At 30.7% G+C, this 14,184-nt stretch overlaps 3 protein-coding genes across 3 annotated transcripts; 2 read left to right on the top strand and 1 right to left on the bottom strand.

The window, feature by feature from the left end:
- Nucleotides 1–79: 79 nt before the first annotated feature.
- On the top strand, nt 80–3,807 carry LOC117206029 (endoplasmic reticulum chaperone BiP). The gene is made up of 6 exons (XM_033444991.1): nt 80–224; nt 852–995; nt 1,083–1,503; nt 1,621–1,986; nt 2,073–2,476; nt 2,588–3,807. Exons 2-6 carry the CDS (start codon nt 874–876, stop codon nt 3,240–3,242), a joined length of 1,968 nt encoding a protein of 655 aa, XP_033300882.1. The 5' UTR covers nt 80–224; nt 852–873; the 3' UTR covers nt 3,243–3,807.
- A 2,243-nt stretch (nt 3,808–6,050) lies between these two features.
- Nucleotides 6,051–11,238, bottom strand: LOC117206030 (60 kDa SS-A/Ro ribonucleoprotein-like). Its single transcript, XM_033444992.1, has 8 exons — nt 10,908–11,238; nt 10,133–10,340; nt 9,685–10,051; nt 9,393–9,604; nt 9,114–9,319; nt 8,911–9,031; nt 8,430–8,836; nt 6,051–8,356 (listed from the first exon to the last, which is right to left on the bottom strand). Exons 2-8 carry the CDS (start codon nt 10,325–10,327, stop codon nt 8,224–8,226), a joined length of 1,641 nt encoding a protein of 546 aa, XP_033300883.1. The 5' UTR covers nt 10,328–10,340; nt 10,908–11,238; the 3' UTR covers nt 6,051–8,223.
- Nucleotides 11,239–12,163: 925 nt separating this feature from the next.
- LOC117205978 (26S proteasome non-ATPase regulatory subunit 5) lies at nt 12,164–14,183 on the top strand. The gene is made up of 2 exons (XM_033444869.1): nt 12,164–12,439; nt 12,681–14,183. The coding sequence occupies exons 1-2, from the start codon at nt 12,258–12,260 to the stop codon at nt 14,011–14,013; spliced, it is 1,515 nt and encodes a 504-aa protein (XP_033300760.1). The 5' UTR covers nt 12,164–12,257; the 3' UTR covers nt 14,014–14,183.
- Nucleotide 14,184: the final 1 nt, after the last annotated feature.

The following is a 14,184-nucleotide window of genomic DNA, read 5'->3' as shown; positions in this document are numbered from 1 at the left end:
CTGTATGTAGTTCAACCAACCAACATGCGCCTTTCCTTTAGTACGGATGCTTTGAGACCAATCAACGTAGGCCACGACGTATTCAGCTTGTTAATATCCCGGTACTGAGATAGGCCTGTAGTCAGTCATTCCTGGTTATTCGTGTTGTTCGGTAATTTTGTGCTGAGAATAATCAAGTTTTTTACTTACAAAAAGAAGAAAGAGGCGCACGTATATTTAATCTGGTAAGTAGCAAATATAGCCAAATATTATTTAGATAAATATAAATATTAATAAATCGAAAACGGTGTTACGTTTAAAGCTTCATAGAACCCTAAGAACACTTCATTATCTGCCACGTCTTGTTATAAAATATTGCGGTTTTTTTTATATTTTATTCTAAATAAAAGAATTCCTTCACAAATTTCTTTAAAACGCATAAAGTATTATTACATCGTTAACTTCAATTCCTAACAGAATGTAAAAGAACGTATTTTAAATGTCTTATAATTATAATGTACCATACAATAGCTAGCGGAATATGTTTGCCGAAATGAAACGTTATACGAATTAATGATTTTACTCATGATCTATTATTCTTGTTAACTACATTTACAAATAATGATGCTGTTACCTAATATTGCTTAAATTTTTATATAGTGCTTACTTTTTTATTGCATTAATTTTATGCGATAATTTTTTATACTTTCTACGTCGGTACTAGAATTTTCTATGTACCAATAATTCATGTTCTTTGTCATATTTTTTAATAATTAAACGCAAACTTGCAAGGTTATATCAAAATACTACATATTAAATAATTTATGCATTTAAAGAGTACAAATTTCAGGAATTGTATATTTCTTTTACAGAAGAGCATTTATATGAAAAAACATGAAGGGAGTTAAAGCTCTATTTTTCCTAGGCTTAGTAACTTTTGTTTTTACAAAAGAAGAGAAACAGAAGGAAGATATTGGGACTGTCATTGGAATTGACTTAGGCACAACATATTCTTGGTAATTAAGTTTAAATAACATTTAATGCTGACATATGTACATATAGATGTTTAATGGAAAAGTTTATTGAGGAATGAATTATTTCAGTGTTGGAGTTTATAAAAATGGAAGGGCAGAGATTATAGCCAATGATCAAGGAAACAGAATTACACCTTCCTATGTGGCATTTACTGCTGATGGTGAACGTTTAATTGGAGATGCTGCAAAGAACCAACTGACCACAAATCCTGAGAATACAGTTTTTGATGCCAAACGATTAATTGGTAGAGAATGGTCAGATCCTACTGTACAGCGTGATATCAAGTTCTTTCCATTTAAAGTAATTGAAAAAAATAGCAAGCCACATATAAGAATGGCAATTAATGGAGAGGAAAAAGTGTTCGCACCTGAAGAAATCTCTGCTATGGTACTTGGTAAAATGAAGGAGACAGCAGAAGCATACTTAGGCAAAAAAGTTACTCATGCTGTTGTTACTGTACCAGCTTATTTTAACGATGCCCAGAGACAGGTAAATATGAGATATGTAGTTTAGAGAACAAATTATTTAGGATATTAGTGATTAAATATGTATTAAAATAAGTACTGAACTAGTACTATAAGTAAATAAGTGATTATTTTTATTTAGGCTACTAAAGATGCAGGTACTATTTCTGGACTTGTCGTTATGAGAATCATTAATGAACCTACAGCTGCAGCAATTGCTTATGGTTTGGATAAGAAAGATGGAGAAAAGAACGTGTTAGTTTTTGACTTGGGTGGTGGTACCTTTGACGTCAGTTTGCTTACAATTGATAATGGAGTGTTTGAGGTTGTTGCAACAAACGGTGACACTCATTTAGGTGGTGAGGACTTTGATCAACGTGTAATGGATCACTTTACCAAACTGTATAAGAAGAAAAAAGGCAAAGATATTCGCAAGGATAGTAGAGCTTTACAAAAATTGCGTCGCGAAGTTGAGAAAGCTAAAAGAGCACTCAGTGTTAGCCACCAAGTATGTTTCACTATAATTTGCTCGAAAATGATTTAGTAATATCTATGAATAATATTTGTATAACTTATATCTTTATCTTGTCATAGGTGAGGATCGAAATTGAATCATTCTTCGAAGGTGAAGACTTCTCTGAAACTTTAACGCGTGCCAAATTTGAGGAGTTGAACATGGATCTTTTCCGTAGTACCTTGAAACCTGTACAAAAAGTACTAGAAGATTCCGACATGAATAAGAAAGATGTAGATGAAATTGTACTCGTTGGAGGTTCCACTAGAATTCCCAAAGTTCAACAATTAGTTAAAGAATTCTTTGGCGGCAAGGAGCCGTCACGGGGTATTAATCCTGACGAGGCCGTCGCTTATGGTGCTGCTGTGCAAGCTGGTGTCCTTTCTGGAGAGCAAGATACAGATGCTATTGTACTTCTAGATGTCAACCCACTTACTATGGGTATTGAAACTGTTGGAGGTGTGATGACTAAACTCATTCCAAGGTAAGAAAATATTCGCTATCTTTCATGTTTATGTTTATGTATATAAATAATTTTATTTGTTTGCATAATTTTATTATTTGTATAAAAAATGTATTTTTTATTTGTTTACAGGAATACCGTGATTCCGACCAAGAAATCGCAAATCTTTTCTACTGCGTCTGATAATCAACATACAGTAACTATCCAAGTATACGAAGGTGAACGTCCAATGACAAAAGACAACCATCTTCTGGGTAAATTCGATCTTACTGGCATCCCACCAGCACCAAGGGGTATACCACAAATTGAAGTTACCTTTGAAATCGATGCTAATGGTATTCTACAAGTATCTGCTGAGGACAAGGGAACTGGAAATCGGGAAAAGATTGTTATTACCAATGACCAAAATCGTCTTACTCCCGATGACATAGAAAGGATGATAAAGGATGCCGAGAAATTTGCTGATGACGACAAAAAATTAAAAGAACGAGTAGAAGCACGCAATGAACTCGAATCTTATGCATATTCTTTGAAAAATCAATTAGCTGATAAGGAGAAACTTGGCTCAAAAGTTAGCGATTCCGACAAGGCCAAAATGGAGGAAGCTATCGAAGAAAAAATTAAATGGTTAGAAGAGAATCCAGATACTGATCCAGAAGAATATAAGAAACAAAAGAAAGAACTTACGGATATTGTTCAGCCCATTATTGCCAAATTGTATCAGGGTGCAGGTGGTGGAGTTCCACCAACCGGAGGTGATGAAGAAGATCTGAAAGATGAGCTTTAACTAAAATATGATCAGTACTTGTATTCGTCCTAATTTAGACTGAATTAATACAGTCTCATGCAAATGTTGCAGAGATTAATACGTCGTTGATATGTCGAGTATAAAAGACTGATCGACGAACGTTTGTTATCCATTAAGTTACATCAGAAGTAAACAATACATGACTGTGGAGATCAATCTATGTATTGTACTATAGCGTATTTGTCATAACAGTCATGATTTTAATCTTCTCGATAAAAGAACATATATCTAATTGAAGGAATTTTATTACCGAGAGTAGCTTCACTAGTTTCCACATAAGATACTGCGCGTTAATTTATTTTAATTAATTGTTTTGTATGTTTCATTACATATAATGGAATAAGCAGTTGTATAATTCGCGTTACAGGTTTTGCAATGTGCTGTGTGAGGACAGAGTGAATGTGCAAGCGTGTATGACTTGCGCCTATTACTGCCTGTAGATAAACTATATCGTACTATGTACAATATAGCTGTTCTGTGTGAATGAATGTCATATGTATCAGTATCACGGAAATAAACATTTTTTCAGTAAATTACAATAAAAGTACTCTTTTCAGTTATAATATACTAGGTATCTGAAAAGAAATAATATATAGAAATAGATTTGGAACAAATTTTATTTGAAGATATGATTTAATATCATAACAAAAACAATTGAAAATTCACAGATAGGATTAATTTTCTATAGTTTTAAATACCTATTGAGTTTAATCGAAATATAATATTAATAGATGTAATAATAGTAGTATAATATACTCTTTTGTATAATTTTTTAATATTTTTGCTTATTGAAGCAATTCAGTCACTAAATACTTTTTTCACATACAGATTTAGGTACAAAAATAACGTCGAAATCCCGTAACAACCATTTTCTGTAGTCGAATCTTCTATGGTAAATTTCCTATGACTTTTTTTTACAGTATAGATTTTGGTTTTATAATTTACGAAAAGTAACTATATTAGAGACAAGATTAAAAAGTAATAATACTATTGTCGATCAACGAACGCAATCACACAAAATAAAGGACGTCATATCTCGCATAATAATTGATTAGCACAAAAACATATTATCGTACATTAGCGATGTTTTTTCTTCTACGAATACAATAGACATAGATCGAAATGAGTAAAACCATTTATGAATGCAATAGATATCGAAATGAATAATAAATAACTGATAACTATACATATTAAAAATACTTAAAATGAATGTCTACTTTGCAAGTTTAGAGTACTTTTTCCTTTAATAAAAACAGTAAGGCCGAAAAGTAGGCATTTTCGGAGGCATAATTAGTGCAACCCAATTGTGAATCCGTCGATATATTCAAAATATATACGAGGTATTTTTTAATTCTTTTTGTACAATCGTAACATTTAACAGTTTTTTTGGCATTGCTTAAAAAGGTTTATATGTGATAGATGGTGAGCACTTTTCTAACGGATCATCGGAGGGTAGTACACTAAAAATGCAGGTACAATAAGTTTTTCTTCCCTTTTTTGAATCTCATTAATCCTAAAGAACATGTCATTACAATTATGTATAAGTCGAGACTCCGATAATTAATCAACAGTATGTTCGTGTGTAAAATATTTATATGAATATATATTCATGAAATGAATAATTTGTGCTTCCTGATGAAAATTAAATATCTCAGGTCGAAAAACCAGATCATTTCTTATAAGGAAGCTAACTTTTTTGTTTGAACTTGCTTTATCTTTTTATGCGTTACGCACATCATTCATTACGAAATGTAAAATTTTCATTTCTTCTTTTTTTCTTACGGTAAATATTCTTTTTTCTTCTTAACTAGCATTAACACATTGAATATATTGTTTTTCATATTTCATATAGGTAGAACAGTACAACCTGAACTCTTGTGTGGACTTTAAAAGAAAAGCGCACGTGTACAGTATCTTTGCAGGTGGATCTGTTTTTGCATTGCGGTAGTTTTTATGTTTTTTCTTTTTTTTTTCTTTTTAACATTCCGTTTTTAACATCGGACGTATTCTTACGATAGACAATGAACATGCCTAATTTAAGCTATACGATCGAAAAGAAATTTTCTTCATAATTTCATCAAAAGCATTAAAAAATCTAAAAGTATATACTTTCTTTATGATTAATGATTACAATATTGATAATCATTACGTTTCAATACCATTGCCAAGTCAATTAAAGATCGTAAAATATAATATGCAATAAAAATGGCAGTTGTAAAATGACAGTGATATAATACATAATTAATGATTATTTTAAAATTTATATGTTTCTCTTCGATCGTTAAATAAAAACATGTATGTTAAACTACTTTGCATGATGTAAACGATTAAAATAAGCTACAAGTATAGATGTAGCATATATTCTATTACTCTTAATGAGTAAATAATAACTAGATGCGCGACTATTAAGATATTTTTTCGCCTATCTTTCGTAATGTTTTTTACGAAAAAAATTAATTTCCTCCCTTTTATGAGACGACAAAATTTAACACTTAGCCAACCAAATGGAGAGATCTCTCCACATTAAAGTAAATCGCTACACGGTCGATCGGACATCTCCCATTTAGACCTTAGGAACGCGTTTTTCTTTTATTATTATCAGTTATTGTTTACATGGAATTGTTTCCAAGTAATTGGACCTTTTCAGCTTTTATAAAGTACAGTATATAATAAAATACACCAATTTAGTGGTGTTGACTTGTTCGAGCACGATGAGAATAGTATAGTTCGGTGTGGCACGCGCGGTTGCTAAGTGTTAATACTTTATATAAGTAATCTTCCAAATGCAATATAAAACTTCATGAATGTCTATTACCAAAAATTTATCTAAAAATATTTTTATTTTTTAATAACTTATCATTTTTAGATAGTCTTCTAAGGCGTCGCGCAGCTAAGGCTGAAGATTACAGAATGAACTTCATTCGGAAATATTTAACTTCTCATACAATAATTATTTTCGGTATTACAAACATAATTCTGCTTAAATCTTACTTTTTCTCTTTGAAGAAACTATAATGTTCTTATACTTTGCAGATTTATATGTATTAAAATTAATAATATGTAATTAACGTCGATCTATGAATTACCAAGTAGGCTGGAAAGAACACGTGAATATTTAAGCACTTAATTTAAATGTTTGTCAGACCTGAGAATCCATCCACGCTGTACTTTTTAGCAACATTTCTTAAGAAGAGTTTGCTTCTCGCTTTGGAAATCAAAGGATCCCACGAGGGTAATTCAAGGATCGAAATAGAAGCAGAGGTATCTCTCGATACTGCCACATTTTTTTTTAACAAAAACTGATGTGCTAATAGATATAGATACTAATCAACAAATGAAGCAGATACATGGTGCGCCTCTGGTTACATTTACTTACTTTTTCACCTAGTTTGAACAATAACAATGTACTCTGTATCACAGTATTATATTAGTAGTGTATTTAGTATTTGTCGCATTTACTTTGGATATGGCAAATATGAAATAACAGTAAAATTATACTAATGTAAATCTACATTCTTTGGGGCTAAATGCATATCACAGTGGGAAAATTTTCAACATTTCTATCTTTTTTTTCAAATTCTTATTGGAATTTCCAGAAGCACACCAGTCTTCAATAATGTATCATCTTAAAGATCACGTTACATCTATATATCTTATTAAAGATATTACAGAAAGCTTTACCGCCAACCAGTGGAAATAAGCAGGCAATATTAAAGTAAAAGTATCTTTTACCATTAGTTAAAAATGCACCTTGGGTTATTCAAGATACTTATTTTGTATCTAATATGCAGTCTTATCCTAATTTTTTTAGCTGTGCAACTAATTTTATCAAATGGAAAGCGATAAATTAGTAAACATGTACCTGTTTTCTAAATGATACAAGATGGCCCATGCCGTTTCAAACATTTTCATTTATCTAATCAAGTGGTTGATCACAGGTGTATCACATTCATTTACTTGTCAATTATTAATTCATTTATCATTGTATCGTTCTTTTAAATAAATATTTACAAAATTTGTTGGATCACTCTCTAAAGACAAATAAAATTACAATCAAAAGTTACACAGCTCACCCTAAACACTAAAAACATGCAGTAATTATTTAGTAATGTTTAGTAATGTGTTAGTATTAACATGATATAATTATAGGATTAGGAATTAGTAATAAAAAATAATTAAGTGCCGAATCGTTCTTCCTTTCATCATATAAAACCTAACCCCTTAATCTACAACGTCGTGGTAGACTCATAGTACGTCCTTCGGGCCAAACATGAAGAACACGTGCGAGAACCGTGGTACGTCCTTCGGGCAACATGCGACAAATTCTCTTTTTTCTTGACTGCATTCGGAACTTAAATCGTAGGGAAAGGGGTTAAACAAACAAAGGAAAAATGTACATTAAATGTAGAAGTATAGTTTTGTACTAAAATGATTGATGTGAATTGTCAATATTAATATTTCAGTACGGAAAGAATTCGTTTAGACTAAATAATATTTTCGGCATTCTAAGATAAATTGTTTTTACATTCTACCTGAATGTGTCCTTTTGAATAGTCAAACATTATCATTTATTAATAATCTCCTTCGTTTTAATAGCAGAATTTCAATAAATGAAAAAGTTTAAGCCTCATTTACCAGTTTTTGTGGTACTTACAAATACGCAAAAGTTGCACGTTGATAGTGATTTTAAGTTTAATTTCAATTAGTTTATATGCTCAACTAGTGCATGCTCTGACTACTGTATAAGTATCAGACTAGCAACATTTATAGATTATTGGAAACTATTTTACGAGTCTGATTTGTAGTAATCTAACTATTTTGAAGTATTTCTTAATCGATGGACTCATAAAAATTATTTTAGACTTATCTGTTTAAACATTGAATTAATGTCATTTTCAAAGCGTAATAATTGATTAGCTAGTACTGCTTGCCAAAGAAGAAATTGTTACGCATGCAGTGACTAAAATAGAGATTTTGCAAAAGCCTGTATAACTACAGGAACACTAGCATCAAAGCCGTTAATTGTCAAAACATTCTTGTCACTCTTCTGCTTACGATAAGTCGACGAAGAGCACACAGCACAATTTATTAATCTGAAAAGAATTAAATAATGTACAATATGTTCGTATGTTAATTTTTGCAAAAAAGTAATTTAGAAAGACATACTTTGTATTCGTAAGTTTGAGTTTTGTTTTATATGCCTCAAGAGCTTTTTCAGATGTATCAAACTTCTCAAATATTTGATCTACAATGTTAATAAATACGTCGTATTTATAATTTTGGTGAGCAGCCCATGATATTGGTTTAGCCAAATTTATGTTTCCACCAGGCATTTGTTGTAATCTTTTCATAGCTTGACCAAAGGAAGCAGTTTTATCAATATTCATAACATGAATTCCAAGATTCTTAAACGTGACAATGGTGACGCTCTTCTCACTACGAAGAAGTGCAAGTGCAATCATGCACGCAGCTTCTGCACCATTCACGTTACCGCTACGCCAAGTATTTGTTTCCAACATTGCTTTATTCGTATTGATCGTCACCATATAACGTAAACCAGTTGGTTGAATATGCTAGATAAAAATAATTAATATAGTAAATAAATACATATATGAATGCTTTATGAGCATTTTTTATTTATACTTACAAGGAAGGAAATATTCAACATTTTGTAAAGGGCATCAATGATTTTAGAATTTGGTTTTGACAGAACTGGTGATGGTTTATCAATTTGTTCTTTGATTTTTCTCTTTTCGTACGTTAATGGTCTTCAAAAGTTACATATTAGATAATATTAATAAAATATAGAAAAGGAAGACACACTGGAAATTATTTTATTTTACGACTTACTTTCCAGAATTTTCATAATCTCTTATTGTAACTAATACTAAAGCTGGATGAACCTTATCTCGGGCAATATTTTCTTCATTAGTGATTTGATCTATTATTTTGGAAACTGTTGGCGAGGTTGGTTTCAGTAATTTAAGATTGTGTATTCTTTGTAGATTGGTTAAAAGCATGACTAAATTCATTGATGGTATTAGTGCATTCCAAACCTACATATTATTCATAATTATAAACCAAGTGTATCTTATTTTCTAAAGAATTTTAGTTGTCTTTTAGTTATACCTCTTTAGATTTTAGCAAGTGTCCGGGTACATGATCTAATGTTAGTTTGTACATCTCTAAAAGACCTGCTGCTCGTACTTCATCCGTACAGTGTTTAAAGTCTTCGACATGTTCAATATAATCTAGAATTTCTTTAAGTGTGGGATCTTCTGCACAGTATTTTTTCACTTCTTCTAAACCATGTATTACATATCTAAGGACCATTCCTCCCCCTATTTAGCAGCGTACTGTTTAGTTAAAATTATGTTTACTTATATATGATTAATAAATATTAAATAAATTAGACAAATACCAGGATTAAGAGGTACAGGATGAGACAATTTTATGATATCTTTATGCTTCCAACCATATCTGCCTTTATATCTTGTAACACACTTTGCTAATTCCATTGGTGTTTTTGATAAATACCAGTTATTTACAGCTTTTCTTAAACCTTGACCCCATCCATGTTTTGAACTACCAGTTGCATCAAGTTCTTTTTTTTTACTTATTTGAGAAGCAAATTTTATGAACAAAATGAAATGCTGTGGTGATATACAAATTTTGTTTAAAACTGTATATGCTGCATGACGTAAACTTTCACTTTTCATCTGTCTACAGCAAACAGCAAGAGCAAATACCAATGTTTCTGGATTAGGGACAAGATTACTTTCAAATGCCTGTAAAAGATAAAATGTTTTAAATCGTTATCATAAATTAATTATATATAATTGATTTTAATATTTATCATGAGATCTTACCTTTGTGATGATTTCAATTGGTAATAATTGCTTCTCTGTATTTTCAGCTAATTCTTCAATAGACAGGACATTTTTAGCCAGAAAATAATCATGAACAAACCAGTTTCCAGGCTGATAATCAGGATATTCTTTACCAACATAAAGAAATTGTGATAATCGTACTTCAGGATCATTTGGATCCAAATCTACCGCCATTTCTTACACAATACTATAAAGAATAATTTATAAATTTAGAGAGTATTGAAAAATAAGAATTTTTTTTATTTTATTTATACAAAAGCTTTTTTTAGTTATACAGTTAGAATTTATTCCTGTATATTTAGTTACATAACAATAATTCATTAACAAAATATAGAGAAATATATATAATTGACAATTAGCAATAACAGTATATTTTTAAAAAATCGATGTTCAAGTAACTTTATTAAAATGTATTAGAAATGTAATTTTGAATACCATATATTTACAACTTTATTTAATCATGTATGTTTGTAAGCGTGTATATGTATGAACGATCTTTTTAACTTTGACTCAAGTATTAGTAATTGTTTATAAGAAAATTGTAGAAGGAGCTAATTTTCATACACACACAGTGTATAATAGGACATAGTAACAGGTATCACTGAATGACCTGATAAGGTAACATAAAAATACGGGATATGTCATTACAATAGTGCATGCTTGGCTTCATAAATCATAGAGGTACAATACTTGTACGGTTGCAAAAAATTTGATAAACTTTTAAATGTCATTATGTACATTCAATCCTTATTACCTTGTGTTAATGGAAAGAGTAACAACCGAAAACACAACCATACAGTACGACGTTTTATGACGTACAAGAATGTACTGACGGAAGAAGTTATATGGTCCGAGTAGAACCTGGGTCAAGTGCAAAGCACGAAAGCTCATTGACCCTCAGAAAACAGTAAATATGTTAACGAAATAGAATTTTTTATATAATAAAAAACAAGATTCTTCTTCTAAAAATTTTGTCTACTATATGCATTTGTTTTTTTCTTTATCAAAATTTGATGAATTTTTAAGTATTTTTCAAAAGATCCCTTTTACCGTAATATACGAGACAATAGTGAATATTCGTTGCATGCGCACACATTAAATTTTTCTTTAGTTACTAGTTTTTAAAATTATAGGTTTAAGATAGTTGAATAAAAAAGAAAAATAAAAATGTTTTCATACATTTCTCATTCATTTCTTTTCAACATTTTGATTTTATTTTTAATTTGTTAAATGATACCTAAGAGGAAATTTCCTCTTTGATGATACCTTATTATATATTATATATTATTATAGCACTATATTATAACTTGTGATCAAGATTCTAAATAATTACATATTTTGTTTTCTTTTTAATGATATGTGGTTTTTATAATGTATGAAATATTGTTGATTCATTATTTTGTTAACAATTTTTTTAGTAAATATTACAATTATTTAAAATAAAATAGTAATTTTATTATGCTCGTACAATATTATAATAGTTTGCAATTATATATAAAACAATATAAAATTTTAAAGAGTAATGAAGTTTAAATACTGGAAGATATGGATAAGAAGTTGATTTCATTTTTTGAACACTATCTAATCAGATCTGATATTTAAAAGTCATCACTGTTTTAAGTTGGTATTTGATTTGTTGGCATTGTGAAGCTCAACTAGTAATACTTGATAATGCCAAAGAGAAAATGAGGGTTCTGACGGAGGTTCACGATTGTTCTAAGTGTCCCAAGGTATAGGTGCTGCACCACGCGGCTAAGTGCTGAAGGAGTTTCACGCTAGCATATACAAGAACCTATTTAGCTGTGACAGAAACGAGGTATACCCGCTGTGGTTCCACGCTATAAGAGCCTATGCAAATGACAAAATCGCAAAATAATTAAAATTAGTTGCCTAAGAGAAAGAAATTAATTGTTTTAGAGAAATAAAGAAAATCTTTCTTCTCAAACGATAATGGATCAGTAGTGCGATGTAATAATTTCAATATACCTTCAGCACTGGGCCGCTGAGAGCAGCACTGGTTCGGGAACAACCGGATCCATAAGTATGAGCACTCTTATTTCCTCTCTGGCAATACTTTCAAAAAAGTAATGTCAGTATAACGGCCATGGCACAGTGGTTGGAATTCGCAATTGTTCGTTTTTGCGAACTAAATAACGTAGAAGAAAAACATAATATTTTATCTAATATAAAAATAAAATTGGGAAATTTAAGCAATAGAGAAATTGAGCAGATCTCTCGCAATGCGGATTTTAGTCTATTGTTTGCTCAATTAACCTCAAATGACAGGTATCATAACAATACTGATTTCATGAAACAATTTTTAGTGATCTTTAAGATATCTTTTAAAATATATTTTCTTTTTATTTTTTCATATATTTTGTTAAAAGAAGGATGAAAAAAGCTACAAATATATTATAAATAAAGAATTGCGTTTTTGCTAGATAATCTATTATAATATTAATACAATAGTGGAAGAACATCAAGAAATTAAATAACTATAAAACTATTTACTACTTTTCCCTTACAGAGAATTTGTAGATCAAGTATGTGACATTTTGAAGGCATTGTTTGGCATTTTAGAACCTGGAGAAGTATATCGAAGATATTCAACAGAAATATCTCAGTTGATAATTCATCCAGCTGATGTAGTTAGGTCACTTGCGTTGCATGAAATTTCCTGCATTGTTTCTAATCCCCAAAAGTTACCTTTGCTGCTCAGAGATGTCAATTTACTGGTTGCTGTCATAAATAGGATCGGAGATGACAATCTGGTGGTAGCTAATTGTGCAATGCGTATAATGAAAGAAATTGGTAAAAATCCAAATGGATTGCAAATTCTATATACAGGTGAACTATTAAGAAGTTTTGCTAGATTGTTAGTAAAAAACGATACTGTTAGTTTTCGTATATACGAAATTGTTGTGGATGTAGCAAAATCTTCAAAAGAAGGTCTAGAAGCTTCTGTTCAATCAGGATTTTTAAATAGTTTGTTCGAGGTGCTTGAAAATGAAGATATATTGCTACAGATAAATGCATTAGAAATCTTGACAGAATTGGCATTAACAGAGGAAGGATTAAATTACTTAGAGCAACAAGAAGTCATAAAAAAATTTGTTCAAAAAATAACACAGGCCAATGAAAATCCATTGTCAAATTTGTTGATTCCTGGATTAATGAAATTTTTTGGAAACGTTGCACGTTATTGGCCTAACGAAATATTTTCAAAATATCCAATTGTCGTCTCTGCATTATTTGAAGTAATAGAGAGTGGTGATCAAACTATCCTTGGTGTTGCTTTAGACACATTGGGACATGTTTCTATGCGTGCGGAAGGTAAATATGCTCTGCAAGCTTTGGGAGATGCAATGCCGTGTGCATTGAAAAAAATTGCTGACATAATACAAAGAATGCCTACAGCATTAAGAATTCGTGGGCTTAATAACTTGGCTCTCATACTTGATGTACAAAAAACAGAACAAGACAACAGAATTATGTCACTGACAAAATCATGGTTTAACTCTATGTGCGATGATCCTATGGGTATGATTCTGGCATTGTGTAGGCAACCATTTGCAGATATTAGGCAAGCAAGTTTAGAGGTGATGGCAGTTGTGGCATCTCAAGTATGGGGTCAAGAATACATGTCCTCTTACCCAGGTCTGGTTGAATTTCTGTTGGACAGGAACGTCGAATCATTTAAAGAATGTAAGGAAGCTAAATACGCAATTGTAAAACAGCTAGCCGAAGCTGAACAAAATGTATTCGATGCAAATATAATGCAAAGGTTCGCGGAGTTTGTAACTCAAGGACCGCATTACGTCGAAGCCAATACAGAAGTTGCAGTAGAAGGAGGTGTATGAGTTATATTGTTTTCCTTTTTATTATTATACGTTAAGAGTGTTAAAAGTTATTAACATCTACTGAAAACATTGTATAAGATGTGGAATAACTTTTTTTATGTAAACACAAAAGATATACTATTTATTTTCTATGTTATATCTACAAATAAAATATAATGGTACATAAATAAG

The sequence above is a fragment of the Bombus bifarius genome, unplaced genomic scaffold (genome assembly GCF_011952205.1).
Source record: "Bombus bifarius isolate JDL3187 unplaced genomic scaffold, Bbif_JDL3187 scf7180000007996, whole genome shotgun sequence".
NCBI lineage: Eukaryota > Metazoa > Arthropoda > Insecta > Hymenoptera > Apidae > Bombus > Bombus bifarius.
Note: the sequence above shows the minus strand (reverse complement) of the source record. Positions and strands in the feature narration are given on the sequence as shown.

Coding starts and splice junctions, on each gene's coding strand:
- LOC117206029 (XM_033444991.1), top strand. CDS start 874: ATGAAGGGAGTTAAAGCTCTATTTTTCCTAGGCTTAGTAACTTTTGTT. Junction 996..1,082: donor TTAGGCACAACATATTCTTG/GTAATTAAGTTT, acceptor GAATTATTTCAG/TGTTGGAGTTTATAAAAATG. Junction 1,987..2,072: donor CACTCAGTGTTAGCCACCAA/GTATGTTTCACT, acceptor ATCTTGTCATAG/GTGAGGATCGAAATTGAATC.
- LOC117205978 (XM_033444869.1), top strand. CDS start 12,258: ATGGCACAGTGGTTGGAATTCGCAATTGTTCGTTTTTGCGAACTAAAT. Junction 12,440..12,680: donor CAATTAACCTCAAATGACAG/GTATCATAACAA, acceptor TTTCCCTTACAG/AGAATTTGTAGATCAAGTAT.
- LOC117206030 (XM_033444992.1), bottom strand. CDS start 10,327: ATGGCGGTAGATTTGGATCCAAATGATCCTGAAGTACGATTATCACAA. Junction 9,320..9,392: donor ACTTGCTAAAATCTAAAGAG/GTATAACTAAAA, acceptor AATAATATGTAG/GTTTGGAATGCACTAATACC. Junction 8,837..8,910: donor TGTTGAATATTTCCTTCCTT/GTAAGTATAAAT, acceptor ATTTTTATCTAG/CATATTCAACCAACTGGTTT.